This window comes from Numida meleagris, chromosome 13, assembly GCF_002078875.1.
Source record: "Numida meleagris isolate 19003 breed g44 Domestic line chromosome 13, NumMel1.0, whole genome shotgun sequence".
NCBI classification, from domain to species: domain Eukaryota; kingdom Metazoa; phylum Chordata; class Aves; order Galliformes; family Numididae; genus Numida; species Numida meleagris.
In genome coordinates, this window is record NC_034421.1 from 8,648,763 (window position 1) to 8,674,353 (window position 25,591).

At 36.2% G+C, this 25,591-nt stretch overlaps 1 protein-coding gene and 1 long non-coding RNA gene across 5 annotated transcripts in view; one reads left to right on the forward strand and one right to left on the reverse strand.

Moving 5' to 3' along the window:
* Positions 1 to 25,591, reverse strand: part of SMG1 (SMG1, nonsense mediated mRNA decay associated PI3K related kinase) — a 64,939-nt gene that overhangs the window by 12,175 nt on the left and 27,173 nt on the right. For all 3 annotated transcript variants that reach the window (XM_021411275.1, XM_021411274.1, XM_021411276.1), the window contains 35 exons: positions 24,820 to 24,981; positions 24,225 to 24,343; positions 23,369 to 23,456; positions 23,178 to 23,279; positions 22,629 to 22,769; positions 22,140 to 22,339; positions 21,676 to 21,872; positions 20,741 to 20,908; positions 19,753 to 19,907; positions 18,566 to 18,711; positions 17,678 to 17,879; positions 15,941 to 16,050; positions 15,459 to 15,606; positions 14,932 to 15,091; positions 13,986 to 14,106; positions 13,094 to 13,342; positions 12,544 to 12,828; positions 11,453 to 11,597; positions 11,056 to 11,194; positions 10,526 to 10,756; positions 10,251 to 10,428; positions 9,716 to 9,877; positions 9,188 to 9,405; positions 8,842 to 8,996; positions 7,734 to 7,956; positions 6,623 to 6,869; positions 5,845 to 6,074; positions 5,011 to 5,259; positions 4,471 to 4,609; positions 4,274 to 4,383; positions 3,101 to 3,319; positions 2,522 to 2,712; positions 1,778 to 1,950; positions 1,103 to 1,382; positions 85 to 357 (listed from right to left, as the gene is read on the reverse strand). In XM_021411275.1, the coding sequence (XP_021266950.1) occupies positions 85 to 357; positions 1,103 to 1,382; positions 1,778 to 1,950; positions 2,522 to 2,712; positions 3,101 to 3,319; positions 4,274 to 4,383; positions 4,471 to 4,609; positions 5,011 to 5,259; positions 5,845 to 6,074; positions 6,623 to 6,869; positions 7,734 to 7,956; positions 8,842 to 8,996; positions 9,188 to 9,405; positions 9,716 to 9,877; positions 10,251 to 10,428; positions 10,526 to 10,756; positions 11,056 to 11,194; positions 11,453 to 11,597; positions 12,544 to 12,828; positions 13,094 to 13,342; positions 13,986 to 14,106; positions 14,932 to 15,091; positions 15,459 to 15,606; positions 15,941 to 16,050; positions 17,678 to 17,879; positions 18,566 to 18,711; positions 19,753 to 19,907; positions 20,741 to 20,908; positions 21,676 to 21,872; positions 22,140 to 22,339; positions 22,629 to 22,769; positions 23,178 to 23,279; positions 23,369 to 23,456; positions 24,225 to 24,343; positions 24,820 to 24,981 (6,315 nt within the window). The remainder of the gene's footprint in view (positions 1 to 84; positions 358 to 1,102; positions 1,383 to 1,777; positions 1,951 to 2,521; positions 2,713 to 3,100; positions 3,320 to 4,273; positions 4,384 to 4,470; positions 4,610 to 5,010; positions 5,260 to 5,844; positions 6,075 to 6,622; positions 6,870 to 7,733; positions 7,957 to 8,841; positions 8,997 to 9,187; positions 9,406 to 9,715; positions 9,878 to 10,250; positions 10,429 to 10,525; positions 10,757 to 11,055; positions 11,195 to 11,452; positions 11,598 to 12,543; positions 12,829 to 13,093; positions 13,343 to 13,985; positions 14,107 to 14,931; positions 15,092 to 15,458; positions 15,607 to 15,940; positions 16,051 to 17,677; positions 17,880 to 18,565; positions 18,712 to 19,752; positions 19,908 to 20,740; positions 20,909 to 21,675; positions 21,873 to 22,139; positions 22,340 to 22,628; positions 22,770 to 23,177; positions 23,280 to 23,368; positions 23,457 to 24,224; positions 24,344 to 24,819; positions 24,982 to 25,591) is intronic.
* On the forward strand, positions 3,422 to 25,308 carry LOC110405716. Of its 2 annotated transcripts, none has more exons than XR_002443082.1 (7): positions 3,422 to 3,669; positions 8,302 to 8,395; positions 8,483 to 8,644; positions 11,833 to 11,924; positions 18,937 to 18,991; positions 23,122 to 23,294; positions 24,911 to 25,308. It is a non-coding gene; the product is annotated as an uncharacterized LOC110405716 (long non-coding RNA). The 2 variants fall into 2 exon arrangements; XR_002443081.1 differs by having other exon boundaries at positions 3,424 to 3,669; positions 11,833 to 11,920.

A 25,591-nucleotide genomic window follows, 5' to 3' on the forward strand; every position in this document is an offset into this window, starting at 1 on the left:
TTGCACTCTCCATGTAACTTCAGACATTCCCTTTATGTGTTCTCAAACAGGAATGCGTACAAAAAACTTCACAGGAGATCTCACCTCGTCAGTGTACAAAGAGCAGAGATGATGACGCTTGCTAAGCTCAGTGAGCCCTCCTCCCCATTTTCATGAAGGAAAACTTTTATGCAACGTTCAATTTCTTTCAGCTGCTCTTCACAAACAGGTACGGTAACCGCTTCCTGCTTCAGACGCTCCACTTGCCTGATAAGTCTGCTATTTATATCTGCTGCATTGCGCTGGAGAGTCATTTCTGTCGCAGTTATGAACTGGCACACACTTGGAGGTGGCTGCGGAGCATACTGCATTTCATACCTGTAAAGCAAAGTACAGCGACCAAAGTCTCCCTTCTACAGCTCTAGCATGTCGCATTTTGCACCATGGGAAGGAAGAATACTCCACATTTGAACACTTCCTGCATCACCTACTTCACATCAAATCTGAAATACCACAGCAGTTGATGGCTACCGAAGCGACACCTTCATAAAGTCACAGAATGCAATATGGTATTTCATAACTACATTCAAGGATAGAGGCCACACAGTAGTCCTCTAAAGGAAAGAATGCAGAAAAGGTAAGGAATAGGAAAGAAACAGGTTTCAAAGTAAACACTTGAATACAATCTAGAAATCAAGTAACAGCATCACTTTGGAGGAAAAAAGGAATAAAAACATAATCGCTTGAAAGTTTGGTTTAAGGGGAGAAAAAAATAATCTTTTGTTGAGCTAAGTGATTTTTAAATGCTAAATGTTTACAAACTCCCTAAATATCACCGCCTAATGCCACACATTGTTATTAGTTTGTTCTTTACAGAACAATGTTACCTGGTTGGTTGTTTTTGCTTTTTTTTTTTAATACAGTAAATGTATTAAACTCCAGAAAAGTACTTTTAAAAGAATATTTTAATCTTTTCCTCCAGACTCCCAAAATTACAACTTAATCTTACTTTGCTTTAGAATTAGATTAATTAGAGAAATCATTTATTTTGATTAGAAAATTAAAATCCTGAAGTAGCTCGAAAATTAAGTTCTTCAAACAACCCACTACTCTGCCAACTTACTTCCTAAAGATATCCTGACAACGCTCTATTGTCATGTTACAGATGAGTTCTTCCATCCAAGTTTTCCATTGCTCTACTCGGTGCTTCTGAAACACAGCTTTCGGATACTGAAGAGCCACTGTTGCATAATTGTGCAATTGTTCAAGGCAACCACGTAAAACAGATCTTCTCTGCTGGAGAAGAGCACCAACCTCCCCTTCTAATTGTTCACACTGACTGATGAGATGTGCCTGGCCTGCATTTTGCAGGAATGCCGTTGCTGGTACATAACTCGGAGGACCTTTTAAGACAGATAATAAAATATTAAGTTTTACTTATCTCTGAAGCATACACATTTTAAAGCATACAAATATTGAGCATTAACGTGGTTTGGGGTTTTGTTTGTTTTAATTTTTACCTATAGTAAAGATGACACTGAGACCAAAATGACTGATATGAATTCTCAACATAAAAGAACCTCATGTACAGCTAGGGCAAGATGGACAGGCTCCTTCAGGCTGCTTAGGAGAAAAGCTTTAAAGTGCTCTAAATCACTCTTTAAAGAATCTCATTTTTGAAGTATATTATAAAAAGGACCTCGCTTTTAAGTTAGAAGATACTCATGAAGCCTCCCAGTATTCAACTCCAGTTATTTTCAAACAATTAAAAAGCGTGTAAAAACACACTATTTCATACCTAGGTCCATTTGCGTGCTAATTTCTTGAAGGAGACTTGCAAGCTGTGTTGCCTCTAAGTTACTGAAAGCAGCTTGGTAGTGTGTTATCCACTGCTCAAATTCATTCAGCTTCACCTGGATCGCTTCCTGGACGGCTCTTTGCTGAGTCTGCAACTGCGTGTGCTCAGAATACCTGGATTAGTAAAGCCATAGAATCAAGTAAATACTACAAGAAAATAGTAGAAAAAAATAGAGAATACATGTACTGAACAACGCTGCGCTACCTCACTGACCAGAAAATTAATATATTCTCACACTGTTAATGATTGAGTTCCTATAAAATAGTGACTGCATGCGCATGTACATATATCCATGCAGTTTTCAAATCCTTTATCAATTTCAACTAAGCTTGTAAAATAACATTAAGAATTAGAAACAAAGATTTTTGTTCAACATATCAGCAGCTGCAGATTATTTGAAGGCTTTCAGCCTATTCTGTTTTTTTGCACTGTGAGTTAAATGTGAAACATGGAATAGTACAGGTAATACCAATGGAGTATGAACTCTAGGACTTAAGATCATTCAGTAGGAAAATTGATTCAATATTTCTTCTGCACAAAGAATGACCTTTTACTGTAAGAACAGCTTTTACTCTGCTATTAATCTCTCTCAGATACACATTTACAACATCTAACTTAAGTATGTACTAAACCACCAAGTCTATTAATCTGAGATTCCTCCCAGAATTCCCAGTTCCTCTGTACCTGTGCTGAAGTGTGTGAGAGGGATGATCCACTCCTTCTGCACCCTCAAGAAACTCTATCTCCTCCAGTAGTTTTCCTTGCAATTTTTCTACATCTGTCAACTGTTCTTGCAGGTTGAGATACTCTTCTAAACTACTGTCCAACTTTGGAAGCACAGCCAGCATTTCATCTCTGTTCTTAAACCAGTTAACCTATAACCGAGATACAGAATTTACAGAACAGGATTTAACTGAAACAGGTAAGAGAGAAGTGTTCGTCTAGGATTATCTCTCCAATGCTAGAGGCCTACAGCTTCATGGACATTATTAAATGACACTCTCTATGTCCCTATTATATTTAGATCTCCAGCCTTAACTCAGACCAAATGTTAGAACATGTTTTAGAGTTAAGCACACAGAAAATAAACACTTTCAAGTTCTGCATAAGCACATGCCTAAATATAAAATCCATTTAGCTAAATTTTGTGAACTGTCTCTAATATAGGACCACCTCTTCCACCATCCTCAAACACAAAGAAACGAAAAGAAAGTATATAAGCTACTTTGGTTATATAGTAGAAAATGCCTGAAGTGAACTCACCTTTATCTCAGCCACTCTTGAAGAGAAGAGGCTACGTGTAATATCTCTTTCCATTTCTCTTTTGCTTTGTTTGTTTTCAGCCTGCTGGCCGCCACCACCATATACAGCTCCTGCAAATCCTGCCTCACCTCCTGCTGTCCAGTCCACCAGAGGATCATAAACAAAAGCTTCAAGTAATGTAAGCAAAGTTTCTCTCCCACGCCGCATGATATGAAGGACCTGCACCATGCATTTTAAACAATCATTTGCGTTATCCTTGTAGAAGAGTAATTTCACATTTAAAATATCATGTTTGAGCAGCTACAGAAATCCATCAATTATCCCTACACATCTCAAACACAGGAAGAACACCACAAGAAATACAATCACAGCTACTCTGTACAAACATCACTAAGTGATGCATTCACCTAGTAACTAAAAAACACAACAAGCTTGCATTCTGACCTTCCACACAAACTCCAGCAACTGCCACTTGAGAAAGAAACCTGAATATTCAGAGCTTACCACATTTTTTATTTAAAAAACAAAGACCTGTCACATTTGTAAAAGAAGAGTACTGAAGAAAAAGGGTAAGTAAAACTTCACAAGCCATTTAATCAAAAATTGTTTGGTGTCTAACAGGAAATGACTGGCTACAGTCCTCACAAAAAGCCACCTCAACTACTTGGCATGGCCCAAAAAAGAATCAAGTCATTGGGAATCATTTGCTTTGGGACATGCAAGCTCTTCTGTGAAAACACCTCTAGGACAAAAAGCCCCAAGACATATTCACTAAGATTCTGGATTACAGCTTAATAAAGTGTTCCCTTTATGTGGTACGAATCATAGTTTTCCTAAAAATTCATTAGAATTCTTACAGTAAGCTTGAAGATTGGAAATTTACTAATAATTTTTAGCTACTTAGTAATTCAGAGTTCACCTGAAATAATATAAAAGTGAATATACAGCCTAGTTTCCTGTGTAGAACAGGTTACTACATTGTTCAAATTTCGTCTTAACCAAATTGCTTAGACTTGATGAAAGCATGTATTTGGCTAAGCTATATATTACAGAAAGGTAAATCAACCTAAATCTCAAGACATTATAGATCAACAGCAGAATGCTTGATAGAAAGCATCTAAGACAATATTTTTAAGTGATAGCCCTCAGTTTTCTTCAAATTCCCAAACTTACCTGTTCACAAGAAAGCCTGAAAACCCCTTCTACTCCTGTCACTCCAAGTGCTGTTTCAATATTATGTGTCATCCGGAATGGAACCTTCTCTGGTACCCTAAGGCTTTTCCCTTTAAGATAAAAATTTAAGTTTTTTTTTTAATTACCAAAAAGAGAAACCTTTCATTAGAATAACATAAGGCATTTTTTTAAATTACCTTTTTCAAAGCAAACATTATAATCTATGTGGACAACTTCTCCTGTAGTCATATCTATAAGAACATTATCCAGATGTCTGTCTCCAAGACCAATGATGTAGCCAACCATGGACATAACTGCAGTGGATCTTGCGTAAGACTTTAAAGAGAGTTTCAGGAAAAAATTATTTATGGGAATTCTCTGCCAACACACACTGGACTGACTACCATATTATAACATTATTTTTAAGCATAAGACAAATCAAAGCCAACTTACTTTAAGTTGTTTTCTATAACAATATCTTATAAGAGTCATCATTTCTTAGGCCGATAATCCTAGTTTAATAATGTAGAGCTATCAGGTATATACCCATTTTTTTTTAAATTCCAGATGGTACAACAACATTATTTCCTATCAGCATTTCCCATTCTGTGAAACTTTGGCAGTGCTAGCTCATTTAACTGCGGAGGATCATTGCTTGATAACATCCCAGGCTTTTGCTGCCCCTCATCCCATTAGAAACAACATTTCAAAGGCAAAATATATTTGTTAAAACTTACCTGTGTAACTCTCCACCATTCATCTGGCGTAGTACATGATGACCAGAGCTCCTTAGCTAGGAGATTTGGAGGAGTTGCTTCCATCAGCTCTTCTAGAACAGCTCTCATGACATTCAAGGGCCAGTCACGACGTGACACATCAAGACTAAGTCCAACTGCCTTTAAAGCAGGTCCAATTTTACTGTAGTAAAGTTCACTGGGTCTAGGCACGATTCCAGGATTCTGAGGAGTCTGATAAGAATCTTGAGCCTAGAAGAGGTTAAAAATGCTAGCGTACAAATCACAACTTACATTACCACAGAAAAGTTTCCCACATTCAGTCTAAATGAAAACAACACACAATCAACTCCTCAACAATGACTTTACAGAGCAGAGAACTGTTATGAAGTTCAATAGCTGCGTAAACCTGAAGGTACTCAAAACACTTTGTTTTGGCCTAACTTTTCTCAGTAATTACTAAGGTCAGTTTTGAAAATACTATTGTAAAGACTACACTGAAAACTGAAAAAGAGCAGAGAATGAGATGTGAAATTAAAATAGCTTAATCAAAGTTTACCTCTATTTGTTCAAAATCAGTTCTCCTTGAATTATCATGCCAGAGAAGTATACTTATGTTAGCTACTGTATGAAGTATAAATACATATATGTACGTATATACAGAATTTCATTGACATCTGGTAGAATCTCAAGAAATGCAAACACACAGACCCATGCTTCATGATTGTGAACAAAAAAAACCATATTTTAGAACTATGCTATTTAGAATTGCAAAGCAAATGAGAATAAAGGTTTCCCTTCCGAGTTGTCCCAGATGGCACAGAACATGGCAGTCACCTTTTGTGCTTGTAAAGCAGCTTCCCGCTGTTGCCATCGCTTGTAGAGACCAAACAAAGGCGTAGCTCCATCCACCCACTGGATCAAGCCTGATCTTGTTCCCAGGGGTGTCACAGAGTAGTGCCGTGCGTGAAACCTCGGTGTCTCTTGACGGTTAATGGTAGCAAACATTGTGTTCACAATTGATAGGAATTGCATGATTCTTTCATCTAGGTGCAAGTCTTCTAAACCTGTGTTGAATTAGTTTAAAATTCAGTTCCAGGTAATAAAAACACCTGTCTTAGAGCCCCAAAAGCATTTTTTTGAAATTCTCCTTCATTTCAGACTACAAATAGCGTTACAAATTATGCAGATTAAGGATGAGTTGCTCAGCTTAAACCTTAATGTTTACTTATCATTTACCTACTAGAATCAGTTTACCACAGCTCTCTGTGAGCAGTACACGCAACAGTAACTAACACAGTGAACAGGTCTTTGCCTATTGAGGAAAGCATGAAGTTGCAAGATCTCTTCTGAGATTCTTAAGCTTCTGGAAAAGTGCATCCAGCTAATCCTACCAATATTAAAAAAAAAAAAAGAGATCTGAAATTCCCTTGACTTAAGAGCTTTGGAAGGCAAAAATCCTTAACACATATGGTGAGGTGGAATAAAGGGAGGAGAGTGAGCAGATGAACCAAACATTTTGTCCACAGTTGCAAGCATACATCCTCCTAACACTAGTATATCTGGTTCTCAACCAGAGATATGAACTTGTTGGAAAAAAATTCCAATTTCTTACCTTTGAACAAGTATGGATAGTTCTTCCCATCCGAGCCCCGGAAAAGCAGCTTTTTAGGTTTGGTTTTGGTAGGCAGAATTGTGATGGTGCTGCCCACACTATGAATTGTGACTGTGTCTCTGGTGGATACTTCTCCAGGGAGTGCTATTTCAGTGTTCATCATGGCAGCCAACCAAGGACTGATTTCTTCAAGCCGTAAAAGATAACTAGCCCGTTTCTGTGCTCTTTGCTGCAAACTTAGCATAACCTATTCCAAGAAAATGTTTTGTTTTAGGTTGAGGTTCACTTGAAAAGCCAGCATAAAAAATTAAAAACAGACTTAATGGTCTTCCTCTTCTAGAAAGCATAGAGATTTTCTTTAACTGCTTTTAATCCTTGGCTCCTTATTAATCCGTTTATAGTTTAGAATGAAGCTGACAAAACCCAAGAGAATATCCTTTATGAAGCAAATGCAGCCTGTCTGGTGATAAGCAACAAAGTCACAACAAATCAAACTCCTCAAGAGGTTTGCTCCTGCATTTATAAATCTTTCAAGTGTAGTCAAAAACAGCAGCCTTCAGCAACCTCCACTTTACATACCTGCATGCCTACTTGCTCTGCAAAGCTGAAAGAACTGTGTAAAACTTAAGTTTAACTTGTCTATCAAGCTATTTAAAAACCAACAGGATGGCTCTGGATATCCAAGGGGGCAACACAAACACATTTCATTTCCCCTCAACACATAAAAAACTAAGACAAGATCACATAATTGACTAAGTACCTTTGAGAAAGGTTGACCATTTGAAAGTTGCTGCACAGAAGAGCTAACCAGATATCAGTTTGCTAGAATTTGAACCTACTAAGCTTAAATCACATAGGTTTAGAAAGACAGTATTTAAAAAACAGAAGCCCTCTGCCCTCTAAGATGATAGTAAAATAACTCCATTGGGTAGAAGTGCAGTATAGCAGACAGTCAAGATACTTGCTAGAGACAAAAGTTACTGTGCTTTAGTGTGGAGTGTGCCTTCAGTGACTGCAGAAGAGACTTGTTCAGGCCACAATTTTGAAACATGACAACAATAACAACAGGACACTAAAAAGTGAGACAACTTCTAGTCTGTGCATACAATACCTCTTTAAAGGGGAGCCAGCTGCTTCCAGGCTTCGCAGGATTCAAAGGATTCTTAAGTTTCTCTAGTGCATTTTCAATTGCACCTCCATAGTTATCCTGAAACCATTTCTCATGAGGAGTTTCTGTAGGAGCTGCAGTGATGCTCCGTACATGTTCCAAAGCAAATACAATGGGCTTCATTAGAGCCGTATGCTTCTCACGCATGATTGCTATCTTCTCCTCCCTATTAAAGAAAAAAACCTCTCTTAATTCATAAAAAGAAGTAACCTCATAAGCAGAGCATTAAAATAGGCTGCAAACAAGACATCAGAGAAATCACAAAACCAATACATCTCTATAATGAGGTCTTCAAGAATGACCATATTAAAATGAAATGCTCCTCTGAATCATACTTCAAAGTGAAACATTTGTACTGGGCTTTTCACCACTGGAGACCCAGATTTCAGAAGCCTAGGGAGTTCAAAACACCCTAAATTCATTTACTTTATTACCACTTCCTGAGAGTGTACCACACTCTAAAGAAGGGGAAGAGGGTGACTGACTGCCCTGTTCTCCCATTCTATTTCAGACTTGACTGCAGAATTTAAGAGGTGTTTTTAAGCTTAGGCAAGCATCCAGTGAAGGCTTTCCTCTTCCACAAATCCATTCACAGGAGAATCCAGGTAAGAGAGAAAAAAAAAATTCTGAACACTGAAAGGCAACAAAGCAGATTACAATGTTCTGTTTACTTCAACTATCTGTGTTTACAGGGAATTCCAGACAGGTCTCATCCTTCCACATGCTTGTCCTCATCTCAGCTGATTTCTAAGAAACACCACGGAAATGGAGAACTACAAGATTTCAAACTACAACTCAATACGCACTGGATTCTAACACATTATTACTGAGGAAATCCCAACACAGACTCAGAGGTAGTCTCTGTTGTTGCTTCTCATTACATCAGAGTACTAGCTGTGGCATCAAAATACTTCTGAATAAGGCCACTAGTGTCCAGAGAAGCAGCTAGGACAGTACAAATTTAAGTGCAACGCTTGATCATTTTGATGGCACACCTCCCCAGCAACCATCTTTTTTAACAATTTTCACTTGAATTGGCCCAAAGACATACTTGCGTAGAGTGTTGTTGTTTTGGACCCTTTTGACTTCATCTTCTAGTTGCTGAATCCTTCTGAGGACATACATGTGCTGCTGCAGTAAAACTCCCAACCAAAGTTCATCCCACAGAACCGTAACTCTGCGCAGCTCAGCCACTAGCATCTGAACCTATATAAAATAAAGATCACATTCATTTTTAAAAGTACTAGTATTAAGACTTACATTTGTACACATACTGCTTGACAAAGATGACAGCCTAACAACAGAAGTTGAACCAAACTTTCAGCAGCCCTACACACAAGATAAGTATCTTGCAGTTCAAAGTAAAAGCATAACTAATATACATTTGGATTACTTACCTGCAATACCATTGTTGGATTTGCAGTTGAGAGTTTCTCCACAATTTTGCTGTAACAATCTTGCATCATTGCTTGATCTTCATTTAATCCAACTTTTGTGTCATCTTTAGTACTTTCTTGAGAAGCTGGTGGACTCCCACCATCACATTCACTACCCAGCAGTTCTTCCCCTTGAATATTACCTAGCAAAGTAGGGATAGCAGAAGGAAGCTTGTTCCCTAAATTTGAGAAAAGTAAAAACAAAGGATATTAAAATATTATCTACATCGTTTTGGCCTTGGAAGTTGTGTCACTTGATACCTCATTTAGAATTAGGACTCCATGAAACATATACTTGGCCAATAATAAATGACAAAATTCAGAACTGATTTGCCAAACTGGTAAATCAAAGTACAAAGTATCCATGAGGTCCCAAAAGTTCTTAATACACGAAGTTACAGTTACTGAAAAAAATTAATATCACCGTACTGAGTATGTAAAGCATGTTAGCTAAAATGAATTTGAACATTTGATATTTTTCCTCCATACCTGAGGTCTGGGATTCACTGCTGAGTGAAATAGTACCCACTATTGCAGGGTACAGTATGAGATGAGGAGAATCTTGAGCCACTCGACACAGTAAGTTGCAAATACTCTGACGAACATACACTTCTGGATGATTGAGGCGGGAGAAGAGCTGAGGAATAATACCTTTACAAAGAAGAAAAGAGGACCTGTTGTATCCTTTCTGTACACTTTAAACAATGCACATTATTAAAGTATGCCAATTACACACTGGGAGAATATAAATGATTCTGAGGTCCCTTCCAACCCTTGCAATTCTATGATTCTGTGAAAAGTCTAGGTTTCCAACCAAAATTTCTCACTGTTTTAAATAATTGCCTTTTATGGCACAAGCAATTAAACTGCTTATTTACTCCTACAATTCAAATGCAAATGACATCACATAAAATTGTTCAATCAAGCACCAGAAACTGAATTTCACTGTCACATCATTTTTCAAAGAAATAGGAGAGATGCAGTAGTAGTTCCTGAAGTTAGTCTAACTGCACGTTATACCTACCTCTCCAAGGAGCAGTAGGTGTCGTTTCTAGCCCATGCTCTAGATACTGTCTAAGTTCTCCAGCATGTTTTACAAGCAGCCTTAATAGCCTTAGGGTTGCCATCACAATAACATCATCGGTGCTTTGCTCAGAAGTATTTCTTAAATGCAGCCTAGGATCATCTTCATCAAGTGGAACCTTGAAAGAAAGAAATACTCCTCTGAATTAAGTATATAGTTCGCCTCACCATTTAGAAACTTCTGTAACTGAACTTTCCTATCAGCACAACACTAACCTGACCAGCATTGAGTTTGAGGAAAGTGAAATATGCACTGCAGGAGAGTTTATAGAGACTGAAGATTCTGTCTACAACTTTCCTCCATACTTTAATTAAACCTTCTGTTGCATTTTCATCAAGATCTGAAAGCCAGGGACAAGTTGTTAATAATTGACGCCATATAACATCCACCATATCATCTTCTTCATTGTCTTCATTTTCAGTGATTTGCAGAGTCATATCTTCATCCTAAGTATAAGTAAAGAGATAACAGATTTGATCAAGTCTTCCAGCTTTTTCTACAAGCATACATTAGTTGCTAATCCATTTTTTTTTTGCCTGGGCAACTCATCCAACTGCATTATGTGATTGTACTACCACAGTCTATGTAAAAGATGTGCCACCACTTAACTAAAAGCTGGTTTCTTAGAGAACTTGCATATTGTTGGAATTTTAACTTACAGAAGTTAATATGAGTCACAACTAGAGGAAAGAAAAAAAATCACAACAAAGCTGGGCATATTTTAAGCAAGAAAATTCGCACTTACTTGAATCCCAGCTGGACGGCACACTGCTTGCCCAAGGATCCCATAAATCTTCTCTTTGTCTTCCTCTGTAATGTTGTCTGGAAGCAAGCTCTGAACCTCAGATTTTTCTCGGGGTAGCAGACGAACACCTTCTCCCTGACTGTAACATTTAACAAGTTATACTCTTAATGAGGAGCCAATTAACATTATGTATATAGAACTTGAAGGATAAATCCTCATTCTTGATCACAGAAAAACTCACTTTTTAGAAAGGTCAAATCAGCAGTCATAATTCCCTGCTCATGTCTGACTTTTGACCATACAGAAGAACTATAATCATTAATACAATGCTAGAGCTCATCTTAAAAAAAACATTAGTTATGCTGTAATTATGCTTTAAATGTTAGAATGAATTTACCTGGCATTATCAACTACTTTACGGCCCCATCTATAAGCCCAACTAGCCAGGGCTGCCCAAGACTTGGCCACTTCAGGTGCCTGCACTGAAGACAAGTGATACAGCTGTCCCAAGATAAAGTCAGGCTCTCCAACTCCAATATTTACTGTAATAGAGGAAATGGAGCAACATACATTACAACATAATACATACTTCTGACTTCCTCAACATATAAAATAACAGTAAAATATTACAATTACATAATTGTTTTTGGTCAAGTTAGTACCCAGACCTAATATTTTCCAGAGCAATTGTTTTTTAGCTCTGACACTGACTACAAAACAGGTTTTCATTTGCTAACAACCACTGTCCGTACTCTACAATTGCTTTCTCTGTTACAGAATGATGAAACTGAAGCAAGAGGCTCATGATCTCCAAAACCAGCAATATATTATGCTTCAGAAAGCAGACTTCTATGAAGTACTCAAGGTAGGTAAGTGTATTTTCACTTGAGTATTCACCTTCTTCAAAGTTAGAAAAAAAAAGTACTTAACATCCAATAACAGTTCTATCAATTCTGAAGTAAATGGAAAATCCACATTTAAAGAGTTATCTTGACATTTGAAGAAAGGTCTGCAGAAAATTGAGTCTATTTAGAGGCAACAACAAAAACGTTCAAACTAAACATAGACGGAAGCTCATGAGAAAACCTAAGGTGACTACCACTCATATTTTCAAGGCCTTAAAAATACAGGTGTTTCAAGGCTCAACCTAAAAGATCTCATACAAACTTTTCAAAATTTCAAGAGCTGAAAGCAGACAGAAGCATGACAAAATTTTATATCCTCTTTACATAAAATAAATACACTACAGTTTCATACTCAGAAAAGAAATAAAGTGACAAAAATATCAGAAAAGAAACATGAAATGTGAAATATCAAGGGTTGGTTTTTTAAATTGTGCATTCTTACCTCTTACATAAAGTACATATAAACAGTGTGTTTTTAAAACATATACATAAGTGATGGAGTATTTGCTCTTTGTAACTAGCACCATCCCTCAGTGGAACCACCAGTTTAACAAAATAAGACCAGTTAGGAAAACAGCTCTACCTGTAGATTCACTTTCAATCCTGGGATATTCCTCTTCTAATGTATTAACAGCTGGGAGATCAATTAAAGTATATATGTTTTTTGACAAGGTAGACAGACCAGTGTGATTCTGTTGCTGACGAGCTCTATATACTTGTTTTAACTGTCCTGAAATTTCTTTCCATTCTGCTTGAATCCATTTAGCCAGTGTAAGAATAGATTTAGCAACCGCATATTCAGCCTTGGCAGATTTGCAAAATGATATGGCACAAGAACTCAGCATTTCCATGGCATGTGTTGACTGACCTGCAGATTATGAAAAGCATATTTTCAGTAATGTTAACTTCATTCAAAACACTTCTTCTGAAATTAAGCATTTTCAGACGCAGCTTGTAATGATGTATCTTACAAAGAAAACTCAGATTGAGACAACAGTTATTAGGATGAAAGCAATTCCTAATGATGCTGTCCTATTAAGATTTACTTGAGGACAGAGGAATTCACCTGGTCATGAGGACAAGAAGCTCAAGGATCTTGCTAATGATATTGCATATCATTAGCAGAAACTCACCTGCTGTGTATAACAGCTTTGTTTTCTCAATATCGAGTTCAGGACCCCACTTTTCATCTATCTGACCTGGTGCAGACAGTTTTTTAAAGTGCTGGACTAAGTCCTGTGCAGTGGTGGTTTTTCCTAGCTGAACTTCGCTGCACTGGGCAAGCAGTCGTGTAGCCAGGGCAATATTTCCTCGCTTCCGTGCAAATTTTGCTGCTGTTAAGCCCAGCTCCATTAGATGACTCTTAATTGGGACTGTTGGTTCTGAAGAAGAAAGCAAGGCATACTAAACAAAGTTAGTTAAAAAAAAAACAGTAATTTTATCTGGGGTATAATTTCTGTCCAATATAGGAGTATTTTGTATACTGCCACGAGTAAAAGAGAACTTTGTCAACCCTTTTGTATTTCCTAAAAATTCCTTAAGAAATTTCAGTGACTCAATTATTTTTAAATCTAGAATATTTATCTATCTTCCTCTGAAACAAAATGCATATCCACAGATTGTCCACTGGGCAAAACAGTAACTTTTAACTGCAGCACTCACTTCGACTTTTTCTCCCATTACCTTTTAATGCACTTTTGTGGTTTTCATGACCATTTTTAAGTACTGAAGCTAATAAGTATTTTTTCTATACTAAGTACTCCACAAGTGAAGTATTTAAAGTTTGATGAGATGAGCAAGTAAAGTGCGATTAGAAGAATGCATCCAGAACTCTTTTTCTTAAAAACAGTATGCATTACAGTAGTAATTGAAACACCTAGAAAAGGGAAGACATCTAAATAACAAAACCTTGAATTTAAAAACTAATCTTAGTAATACAAGATGCAGCTCCCGCTTTTAATGGAAATTTAAAGCTTAAATTCTGTATTTAACATTTTTTAAACACTAAAATAAGAGCTTATATACCTTTAAGTTTTTCCATCAGTTGATTCTGGTATACTGTGTATCTCAGTGCATGCATCCATGGCCTCACATCATGCTGTTTACATGACCTCAAAGCATCATTGAAGAGAGGTATAAGACAGTCCTGAAAGAGGCATAAAAGTTGCACCGCTGTCAGAGAGCTTAATAAATATGTATTTTCATTTATTAAAAGCAAAGACTATTTTAGTGCAGAGTAAGCATTCTTATTAATTGTATTAGTAGTCAAACTGTATGACTAACTAGTAAAAAGCAAACGTATTATGCAGATCTATGAAGACATGGTTGTCCTCTCAAAATCAAGCATAAGAACAAGCTCAACAAGCACAATAGTTTCTAGTCACATCATTCAGAAAACACGTCATTCACGCTCACTGAAATTTGACATTGAGCTTTTAATTGACAAAGTAATTATTTTATTTTACATTTGAAGGTTACTTTCATGGTGTTATTGTAGTTTTATTATAAATTGCTTTTTAAATAAATGATGTACTTATAACTACAGAAATCCATCTGAAGCATAAACTTAAAACAAGTGGGTCAAAGAACTTTAGAAAACTCAGTGAGGCCTTTTTACAGTGTGATTAACATGGGTCAAAGAAAACAGTCTGAAACTGCCAGGGAGAATTAGGTCAGATACCAGGAAGAATTTCTTCTTGGAGGGGATGGTCAAGCACTGGATTGGGCTGCCCAGGGAAGCAGCGGAGACCCCATCCCTACAGGTAGCTCACATGTGCTGATGTGGCATTAAGTGACACAGTTTAGTGATGGGACTCAGTAGGTCTGACTGACATTTGGACTTGATTATCTTGAAGGTCTTCTCCAACCTCAGTGATTCTATAGTTCTACATTCTATATTCAATACTTCATGACACGGTTATAGAATTAGAAAAATGTTACTCAAATGTACGTTTTAAATACACAGCCATACCTCTGATGTCAGCCTGTTGGATACAGTGTTTTCTAAAGCAGAAGAACAATATAACTGAAGGGTGCTCAACACTGGTAAAGACTGAGACACGGTGAGCGTGGAAAGTCTTAAAGGTCCAATAGCTATTCGTGATGTTTGTTTTAAGTATTTTATAACATTTCTGAAATAAAAGTTAAGTTATTTTCGTTAGCTGGACTATTTATGAGAAAAACAGTATCAAAAATACAGAACAAAAAAGCAACTCCAACACCTGTATATGGATGATCAAGAAATCTTTCAATATCATACGCAAGTCACGTTCTGAGACAGTTATTAATCTGACAAGAAGAACTCAAAGATCTAACAATATTCTAAATTAAACATCCATTTATGACCCCTGAGTAAGCTTATACCTCATAACAGACTAAGCTAGTAGTCAACAATACTATACACGCTGAAGTAGAGATCGCACAGTTCACTGTTTTGTTTGAAAAACTAGAACAGCTCGCACAGTACACTAAACTCATTCATAGCACACTTTAACTTACTCAGATATTGACTGCCACTTTTGCTCCTGTTCCATATGGTTTACAGCTGTTGCCAGACACACCGAACTTCTCAGAAGTTGTACTTCAACTGCTTTTTGAAGTTCTCTCGGGTCAGGGCTTAGCATATTAGGAAGGAGCTTCTTCATGTCTACAAAGAGATTAAAAAATTGAAACTAAGTAGGATTTCCAAATATCACAGGTTAAGGATGAATTTTTGAAAGCAATGATCTTATGGAAAAAAATCCACTTTTATATGTGTATCTGTTCATATTAAAATCAACAAGTTACTTACAACATACTAATTCCAGACAAGACGCATCTGAAAAAAAGCTTGTAATATTTAAAATTATCATTGCAAATCATGTCACAGTCCACCAAACATGGCAAACTGCAATCAGAAGTTTCAGCTTGTCATAGAGACGTACGGAGAAATATTTACTTCTCTATTTCAACAAATATTTTTTTTATTTGAAGTAATGTACCTATTTTCTCTTTGGATCCCCCTGCAAGTAGGTTGATATTTTCTCCTGGTAGTAATTCCAATTGTTCAGTGCATTCAGTAAGCTCTCCAGACTCAAAGCTGCTCAGAGATCTGCAATTCAATTTTTACACAATCATTTTCACATATTTAGCTTCTGGAATGAAGCAAAAAATCTCACATTCAAGCAGCAAAAAAAAAAAAAAAAGGAAGAACGGTATCAAAACCCCTAGGTTTTAATAAAGCATTTATAAATGAGAAAAAAACACATTCTTTCCAGCTACGAAGTTTTCATGTTAACACGCCATAAATAATACTTTTCTAACCATTCCTTTCTGAATATGGAAAGTCTGACTATGCAAGAAGTTAAAGAAAAAAATTGTTTTTGTTTTTATGCATAGAAAGTAAGCTTTGGGATGGAATGTCATCATTTTGACCCTGTTTTACATTAAACTGAAATTCCAAAAATACTGCAATACTGTGCAGGGCATCTATTACACAAATTTGTATCACTTAACAGCTACCTCATGAAATAATGTGGGCATTACAGATTTTGACAAAACTATAAAAGAGGGGGGGACTGAAAGATTAATAAGCTTGACACCTCATGATACAGAAGACTGAAATGGCAATATTCTTACTACAATTCCTGAAGAAAGAAATTACCAAAGTATCTGCACTAGAAAGTAAAAGAATCAGTATGGGAGAACTCCCATTTTCCGTTGAATTAATTCATTCCTCTTTTCTACTGGGAGTCTCTGGTCAGCCTGCTCAGAGGCAAGGTCAGAGTGCTGTGCATCCTCCGGGACTCCTTCCAGGGTCCTTCTGATAGAATATGGTATCTTACTGCTAGTAACCATCTAGATGTGATCAAACTCAAACCAATAAAAGTTACCTGACCCCTGCAATGGTACAGCAAACACTTGTGAAGTTTATGAGCAGTACAGCAGGTTTGTTTATAGATGCACATGTTCAGAAAAAACACATTTTAATGACAAGTACTCACTCTCCTTACAGATTAACCATACAACATGTTTTGAGTTACAGCAGCATGAGAAAGAATCAGCCCTTTCTCCGACAGAGGAAGACACCCTTACAGAAAAAAAGTCGTGCAAAATTTTATTTCAAAGCTTCCATCTGTGCTTTTATTTAAGTCAAGTAATTTCAGGATTTTTCTAAGATTACTGCAATAGAACAGGGATGGAAAGTTATCAAGTGGTTAAATTAAACTGAAAGGACCTTTCAACCTTGAAGGCCTATTTCAATATCACCAGTATTTTCCACGAACCAAACAATCAAGAGTTAAGACAAACACAAAAGCTGGAATTCAGAATTCTATTAAAAACAAAAACATTTAAGGCACTAAAACCGCCTCCTTAATATACTTCTTACATTAATCAGAGTATTATCTTCCAAAAACTGTACCAACAGGCATTTTAAAAATTAAATTGTGTGAAAGGATTCACTTTCTACCAGAAGAACAAGACTAAATTTGCTGAATTCTGCTTTCAATTAGAAGATTTTCTTCTGGAACACTAAAAAAAACCTCAATAGTCAGAAAGCCACAGCAGCTATCAGTAATGTTAATTATGATATTTACAGGCCATACAGATAAGTATGTTTTTCTTCTCTTAAGGAGGAAACTTCCTTATCACACCTTTATTTCAACGACATTATTTCTAAAATCCACAAGAACTTCAATAGTATAAGACACTGTTGAATAAATGAATGAAATTCTTACTTGACGTAGTTAAAATCTGCTTTCAGATTGATTGAGGTATTACTAGTGCTTTTCTTCAAGTCATGGACCATATTTTGCCATTCCTGAACAGCAGACCAGTCAGCAATTGAAATGTAACATTCACACGCCTTGTTACCCAAGTAATTTATAACTTCAGGTGAAGAGTCACTTGGTTTGGTCAGAACAGTTTTTCTAGTTTCTCCTGTGAAACAACAAAAGACAGTATGTACATCTAAATATATATTTACACTTATGTGCTTTAAAATATTAACTATATTGCACAAGTGTAACGCCCACATCTTTACTCAAGAGACTTCATTCTTTTTCAATGTTATGTCATAGTTAAAGAAGGACAGAGTGGAGGAAGAATGCTTGGTTTGTTTTTCTCTGGTTGGGTTTTTTGGTTCTTTTGTTTTTTATTAATATATAGGATCTTTTCAAGGGGAGGTTTGGAAAACTTCAGTCTGTGTCTCTAAAGAAGTTTTAAAATAGGAAAACAGAAGAACTGAATTAGGAACAAAGAATCTCTCTGCCTCAGTGTCCCATTTCATCTTTGAGAAATGACTCAGCTTAGAAAATCTTTAATAATAGTGCAGCTATAATACATTTATGTTGCAAACACTAAGCCTTAAGTTACAATGATCTAAATAATTTAGAATTAACCAACTAAAATACAAAATATTTTACCTATTACTTTCAATCTCATTCATCTAGACGTCAGTATTGCAAACCCACATATTCATACGCGATATTGGTTTCAAAGGCATTAAGCCATTAAATTTAACTGCAGGCAGAAATAGGTCAAAATTAAGGATCAGGTGCTGTAATTACCATTGAATGTTCTAATTTTATACACATACTTTTCAGAAGAAACCAACAAATACTGACCATTCAAGGAATGCTTCGGGCTGGCGTTATTCACACTGTTGGAATTGGCCAATTTCAGAACAGCTTTGTCAAAGCCAGATATACAGCAATCTACTCCTGTCATGGCACACAGGTGCTCCTGGTACTCCGCAGTTGCTTTTTCAAACCTTAAATGGGTTAATATTTTAATCAGCATTTTACAGAATAAGTTTTTCTTTATTTAGGCAAAGCAGTGTACTTGCAACATTTCTTCGTAAATCCTCAAATATTCATTTGTTATCTTCAGCAAAAGAAAGGTCAATTAACATAAAACAAGTCCGTTAGTTGAATTTCTAGATTATAACATTGTGTAAAAGCTGTTCCATTCAGATTTAATCTAACTTCAATTCCAGGTTGAAGGAGATGCGTGACTTAAATTTGACTGTCACACTGTCTACTTGAACGCAGGTAAATGAGTTAAATATCATTCAATAGGGGACTGCTGAACTGGGTCTAGGACAAACAATTCACATGCTAAGTTTGACATTTCTGAGCAACTCCTCAGGCATTACTGCAATCCTGCATATTATTTTAAAGAACCTTGCAAAAATGGGAAAACAGTTATAAATATTAAAATCTTGGGTGTGGTTTTCTTTTCTTTTTTTTTTGGAGTTTTGTATCTTCTGTTAACAGACAGAAACAAATTAATCAGAGGTGCCATTTTTTCATTTCATACAGAAGACAGAATGTATTGCTTTAAGGAGACACCACTACCACAATCCTGGCACATGCAATGGTGAATACCAACCAACCAAACTGTAACTGTAGCCAAAGATTCCACTTTAACAGATGTAGAAGCCATTTTTTCCAAAACAGAACTAAAACTGATAAGCACCTCCCTTGGATTACCTCTCTTGGCAAACTGCGACCGATACTCAGATCTTGTCATCGGTCAGACCATAAAATAAAAGACATTTGTAGCAATAAGATTTTGCAACAGAAAAGGAAATAAAGGAAATAAAAAACTGAAATAGCATTGCTATGCTACTATGTACAAGAAACTAAGATAAAAGAGGAGCCTTTGAATACCATTTATATTAAAATCCCGGTAATTCAGATAAACTAAAATTAAAATATCTAAAATTACTTGATGTGTTAAATAGTAGAAGTATGCATATGAAGAAACAAAGTCCAGATTTGTAACATTCAGTTATCTGGTAAAAACTTACCGCCCTTCAGCCTGTTGAGCTACAGAGTTGATCCAGGTCAGACTCTTCCCAACTACAGCAGAAGACCAGACAGCTATACCCTGAATAGCTTCAGGGCAGTGAAGTTCACACAACGCTTCTACCAGCATCATAATTGTCACTTCCAACTCATTTCCCTAAAACCAAACCAAAACCTTTATTTAACAGATCTCAAATGAAGTAAGAGTTGCATGCATTGTTAAATGCTATCGTACAGTAAAGCAGTACTTCATTATATGCCTGTATAAGTGAAGCACTCTGTATATCTGTCCATTAACACTGCTTTTGGGAAAGCAGGGGTACTCAGGAAAGCACTCATGCTACAAATTTCCAGCTTGAATGTTAACAGTTCGCAATCATTATACATGGTGGTCTACAGCTACATAAAAACAACCCTACGAATTCATAAAGAAGCAGGAGTAATAAACACCTAGCAAATCTCCTTAGTTAAAATATTTCAGCAGACCAAGTTACATACTGTAGAAACTTAACACTTTTTAAAAAACAAAACAATCACTTGATTCCCTCATCCCATCCCTGCATTTATCTGCAAGTTACTTCATACAGGAAGAATTCCCTCACTATACACACCTCCTGCTCACAACGACAAGTCAGACACCATCATAAGCCTCAGACTAATATTAGAGAACAGCAGGTTTCTTAAAATTTAAGCAGTGCCTTCTGCTTAAACAAAAACTGCTCACTTCAAACTACAAATGAATCACAGCATTCATTTATATATAGTATTTGACCAGATGCGCACAGTACACTGTGATCTCCAATCTACAATATCACCTAGACATCAAAATCTGTCAGTAGAGAAGTATGAACCTCAAGAGTTGCTTTTTGTATAAAAACAAAAAACCCAAACTTGTAAAACACTTTAATAACCACTGATTACATTAGCTTAGATTTTAAGAAGTAGTGGGGATATTTCTACGATAGTCAGGAGAATTTTAGAAGAGAATACCTGAGATAAACTGTTATTAGTTTTCATTTCTGTGAGTAAATCAAAACCATGTCTGACTGTCACAGCAGGCTGGCCGGCCAGCAGTCCAACTCTCATGATGGAAAGTCGAATGCGCGTTAGCCAATCTTGGCACGTCTGGCGATTAGTATAAAAGAATGTCCTGATAACCTTTTAGAACAGAAGATAACAATTTTACAATCCCTGTCTTTTGTATAAATCAAAATAATTGCATTCGGTACTTAATATGAAAAACAATCGAAGTCATGACAGGTTTCTTCTCTGAGGCTAAATTTTCAACTGAGAGGTAAAGAAACATGTTAAAAATCTCCATTTTGTAAGCTCTGAATACAAGTATTCAGAAATCACGCACAGCATGCAACTCACCTGGCACATTAGCATGCTGAGAAAGTTAATTCACTTCAAGATTAAATTACTATTACTGTAATATCGAAGTCTGGTAATTAACTTCTTTCAACTATGAAGGATATTTTGCAGCTAAAACTACAGGAAAGTGTATCTTACTTATAAATATTTAATTCTTCAAAAGGCAATCTGAGGCATCAAATAATCGTTATTCTAAAAGAGGACTGCTGACAACATACAAACAAGCAACAGCTACAAAAATCTGGTACTCAGATTTGCTTACTATGGTACCATTACACAAGCTGATACTCCAGAAATAAGCTCTTTTTCCCCCCCACACACATCTTCTAGAAAAAAACCTACATCGAAGCCAGACAAATTGACATTTTCAAACTGCTTTATAAGATATTCTTTTCACATGTTTCATTAGAGTATGTGTTTAAATGCTAGGAATCCAAGCTTGACTGCAGAATCCACAAGGTTACAGTGTTAAGACCCAGACAATCCTGAAAATGCTTTCCTCCAGTCAACAGATTGTTTCAAGTAACATCAGTACTGTAAGACACACAAACCTTGGGTGGAGAGGTGAGGGCATTGGCACATCCTTCATAAGCATTGTACATCAGTTTTTCCAAGTTCTCCAGATACTGTAGAAGGAGAACAAGCCTAAGTTGGTTGCTGCTGTGTCCTTCATCATTGTCTGCAGTAGTCCACTGGCTAACATCTTGATCAGGGTTTAACGTATGTGCTGCAAGACTCCTAATAATACCTATATATTTCACCAAAACATGGAAAAAAAATATTCACCAGATAATGCTTCAAATCAATGTGTCAAGACAGCAATGCTAAAGTAAAATATCTCAAAAATCATAATTATGCAACTGCTATTCTGCCACTGCTTTTCTTGGTGTGTCAGACAAAAATACGTTAAAATCTATAAAAGAAAGCCATTATGTTTCTTGCCTTGGACATGAATTTCTTAGGCACACAAACTCTTACCAGAAAAGTCCTATGAAAAAACTATTCTTTACATTACCTTCAATTGTTTGAAATGTATCTTGGGCTCTACCCAGAGGAGTTCTCAGCTTGGAAAGAACAGTAAACTGAGCTGCTTCCCAAACAGCCCATTGCCAGAGAACAGCATCAGTCTTCAGCAGATTACGAGGGATGGTTGGCTGATCTCGCTTATCCAGCCTTTGACAGCTATAGAACAACCTTTCCAACCAATTATCTTTCCTGAAAGAAAACATCAGTACATAAGCACAAGTTCATACAGCAACAAGATTATAATGTACACATCAGTTACTTATTGTTCTCAATCAAATCTCTCATAAGATTACTTTCAGCAGCTATGTACATAACGTAAATGTGTATTTGAGGATATTTATAAATACTTGAACCATAAAAAAACAGAGGGTAAAAACAACATAACAAAACAGTGAAGAATTTCAAACTCTCTCTAGTTTAAAATTTATAGCTATTAATTCAACATCAATTAATTTCAGTTTTTAAAAGAAGTTCTTACCCAGTTCGATGAGTGCTTCCATACAAAATAAAACTAATGACATCAGAGAAATCCTGTGGGTGGAATGTATTACTTGGAGCTTTGCTCATATGACTTCTTATAGCCAAAGAAATTTCTTGTATTTCTGTATGGGTACGGTTACTACAGTGGGAAAAACAAGCCATGCAATTAAATAAATCAGAAAAAAGTTGTGCAAAAGATGTATATACACTTATACACACATACAAGGACAGGAAATTAGCATACTCCTTGGTGATAAGACAACACACTTTAATAGTTAAATTCTTTAAGATAAGAGTAGGACAAAATATTGCTGAAGCTCTGGATAACATGGAACTTAGAAGCAGTCATATTTGTTTCAAGAAGTGCAGCAAAGTTTATCAAGTTTGTTCATACTTTTACCAGTTTACTATCCAGTGATTTTAAATCTGTAACACAGTAGGAGAGAAAAAAATGTGGTAACATCCATTCAGCATTATTTTTCATTCTGCAGAAAGGAAGTATTCTGAAAAACCATTCTCCATATTGAAGTTAATCAGAAGAACTTACCTCAATACCACATCTAAAGGAATTGACTTCAGCAGTTTTCCAAAAGTCTGTCTTACACGAGCACCACTATGTACAAGTTGAACACGACACACATCAACACATCTGCAATAACAAAAGGTAAGCGGAAAAAAGTTCTTACCATTTCCATGAACAGCATAATTCAAATAACATATACAATGCTGAGCAAGTACCTTTGTAAAAGGTCATCTGGTAGGGAGGAAGACAGGGCATGGAGGCTGCTACATGCTTGAAGACAAATATTCACATCTTCCAGAAGGGCTGAATTAAGGAATTGAAAGTAAAGAAGTTACTGTTGCTAGAAACAGATAACTTACACATTACTCTGGTTGCTGCAGACCATCTACATAATTTTACAGCACACCTGTTATACACAGATAGAAGCTTTATGCATTATTTTTGTCTTTATTTACCTGGCACAGTAAAACTATCCAACTAAATACTCAGTAACAGGAAGCCACTTGCCTCGTGTGTCATTTGTGTGACCTTTTCCAACCACTGACCAGCTAATTTTGCTGTGGCTACCAAACATTGGCATTACATATTATTTATTTCCAGCAAGATGACATTAAAGTAAAGTTAGCAACTCCTGATCTTGGAAACTTATTGCCCTTGCTAGTACTATGCTACCAAAAGCATTTGTTCCTGCGTCAATTTCCAGATTATTCTGAAGTCCAGAACCATATGTCATGTTATGGAATTGGTCCATTCCTTTTTAATCAAATAATGTAAAATCCTACTTGTAGAATTTGGGACATTGCTGCTATTTTATGTAGATTACCATCACATCCGTGAAGTATTATTTTTAAAAAGCAACTTTATAATAATTTGCTTGAGTAATAACAAGGGATGCGTTTGAGAAAAAGGACAGAAGAAGAGCAAGTTTTCACGTAATAAAAACCAGAAGCACTTACAAAAGTAGAACAGCAATCACAATTACAGCTATCCATGATATATGAAAAGATTACTTTTGTATGTAATTATGGCATATAAAAGACAGTCAATGAATAAAAGTTTGTGGTATCTTACTGTTTGCTAAAAGTCCTTTGCAAAACTTATGGAAAGATGGGAGAGAAAATAAGGGTGCATATGTCTCTGATTTTTTCATCAGAACAGCCACTTCTAAAGCCCACGTCATAAGCAGTTTCCTTCAAACAAAAAAAAGTATTAGTTGCTCCATACAGGCACAAAAAGATCTTTCAAATATAACTTAAATTACTTCATGTTATAGATCAACATCATACCACTGTTCTCCTTTTTTAAACAGAAGGTTTTATAACATTAAAAACATCCTTACATCCTTAGATTTCACATCATCTTGGTAACACAGGCTTGTAGCTCTTCTAGAAGGGTACTTTCAATTTGCAAAATCCTCTTTTCAGTGAAGTTTGAAAGCTCTATTTTAATGTACAGATCTTATTATGGTTTCAATTTAATTTCCATGCATAAAAGTGAGCAGCTACTTTTCCCCACATATACTCTGTTATTCTTGTTTCATAAAAACCAAACACTTCACTGGTTAAAGTTACCCTACATTTTACTGATGAAAATAAATCCCTTTTTCCAAATTAAGTCATTCTACTGGGAGAAAACATTTCCTGGTTAATAAGAAAATGATAGTTACCTGGTATCTTGAGTAAGGTTATCCTTCTTCAGCAGTAGCCCCAAAAGGTTCAGTATGATTGAGAAATGTTTTTTTGTTGCTGTGGTTACAGTACTAATGACTGCACCATCAAACAGAGAAGGAGAGGAAGAACTGAGGCTGCTGGATATGAAATGGTCATGCCTGAAAGGCAAGGCAAGAAAATTTAAAAAGATGATACTTCCTTGCGGTGTGTAAGAAAAAAAGCAAGCAAGTAGCAGAAGTTAATATGGTTATAATGTCATGTGACTACATATAACGTCAAAACCCAAACACTTTCATCCAACGCATAAAAGAACAAAGCTACAGTTTTTTAATCAGTCAGCACAGCTCAGTTACCTGGCTTCAACAGTAGCTGGTATCAAATACACATTGAAAAATCTCCAAAACCAAGCAACATACAGAATAACTTAAACCAGTGTACTCCTTCTGTTTTGACAACATTAATAAAAGGCCCAAAGTGTATTTAAATGTCTTGTTTACATTTCATTGCCTCTCCTAGATCCCACAGTAAGGAAGATAGTAATTACTCTTTCTTTATTCAATTCCAGGAAAATTCTCCCTCAGTTTCCCCTACTCCAACTCAAGACTGCTAATCCTCCTTCAAATTAAATACCAGATTTTAAGCCAGAACATGCTTTGCTGGCTGAGATACAGGCTCCCTACAATTTATTAAATAAAAACTGATAAGGGTACTTTGGACAAAACTTAAATTGTCATAGCCTATTAAATACATTCCTCCATCCCATATTTA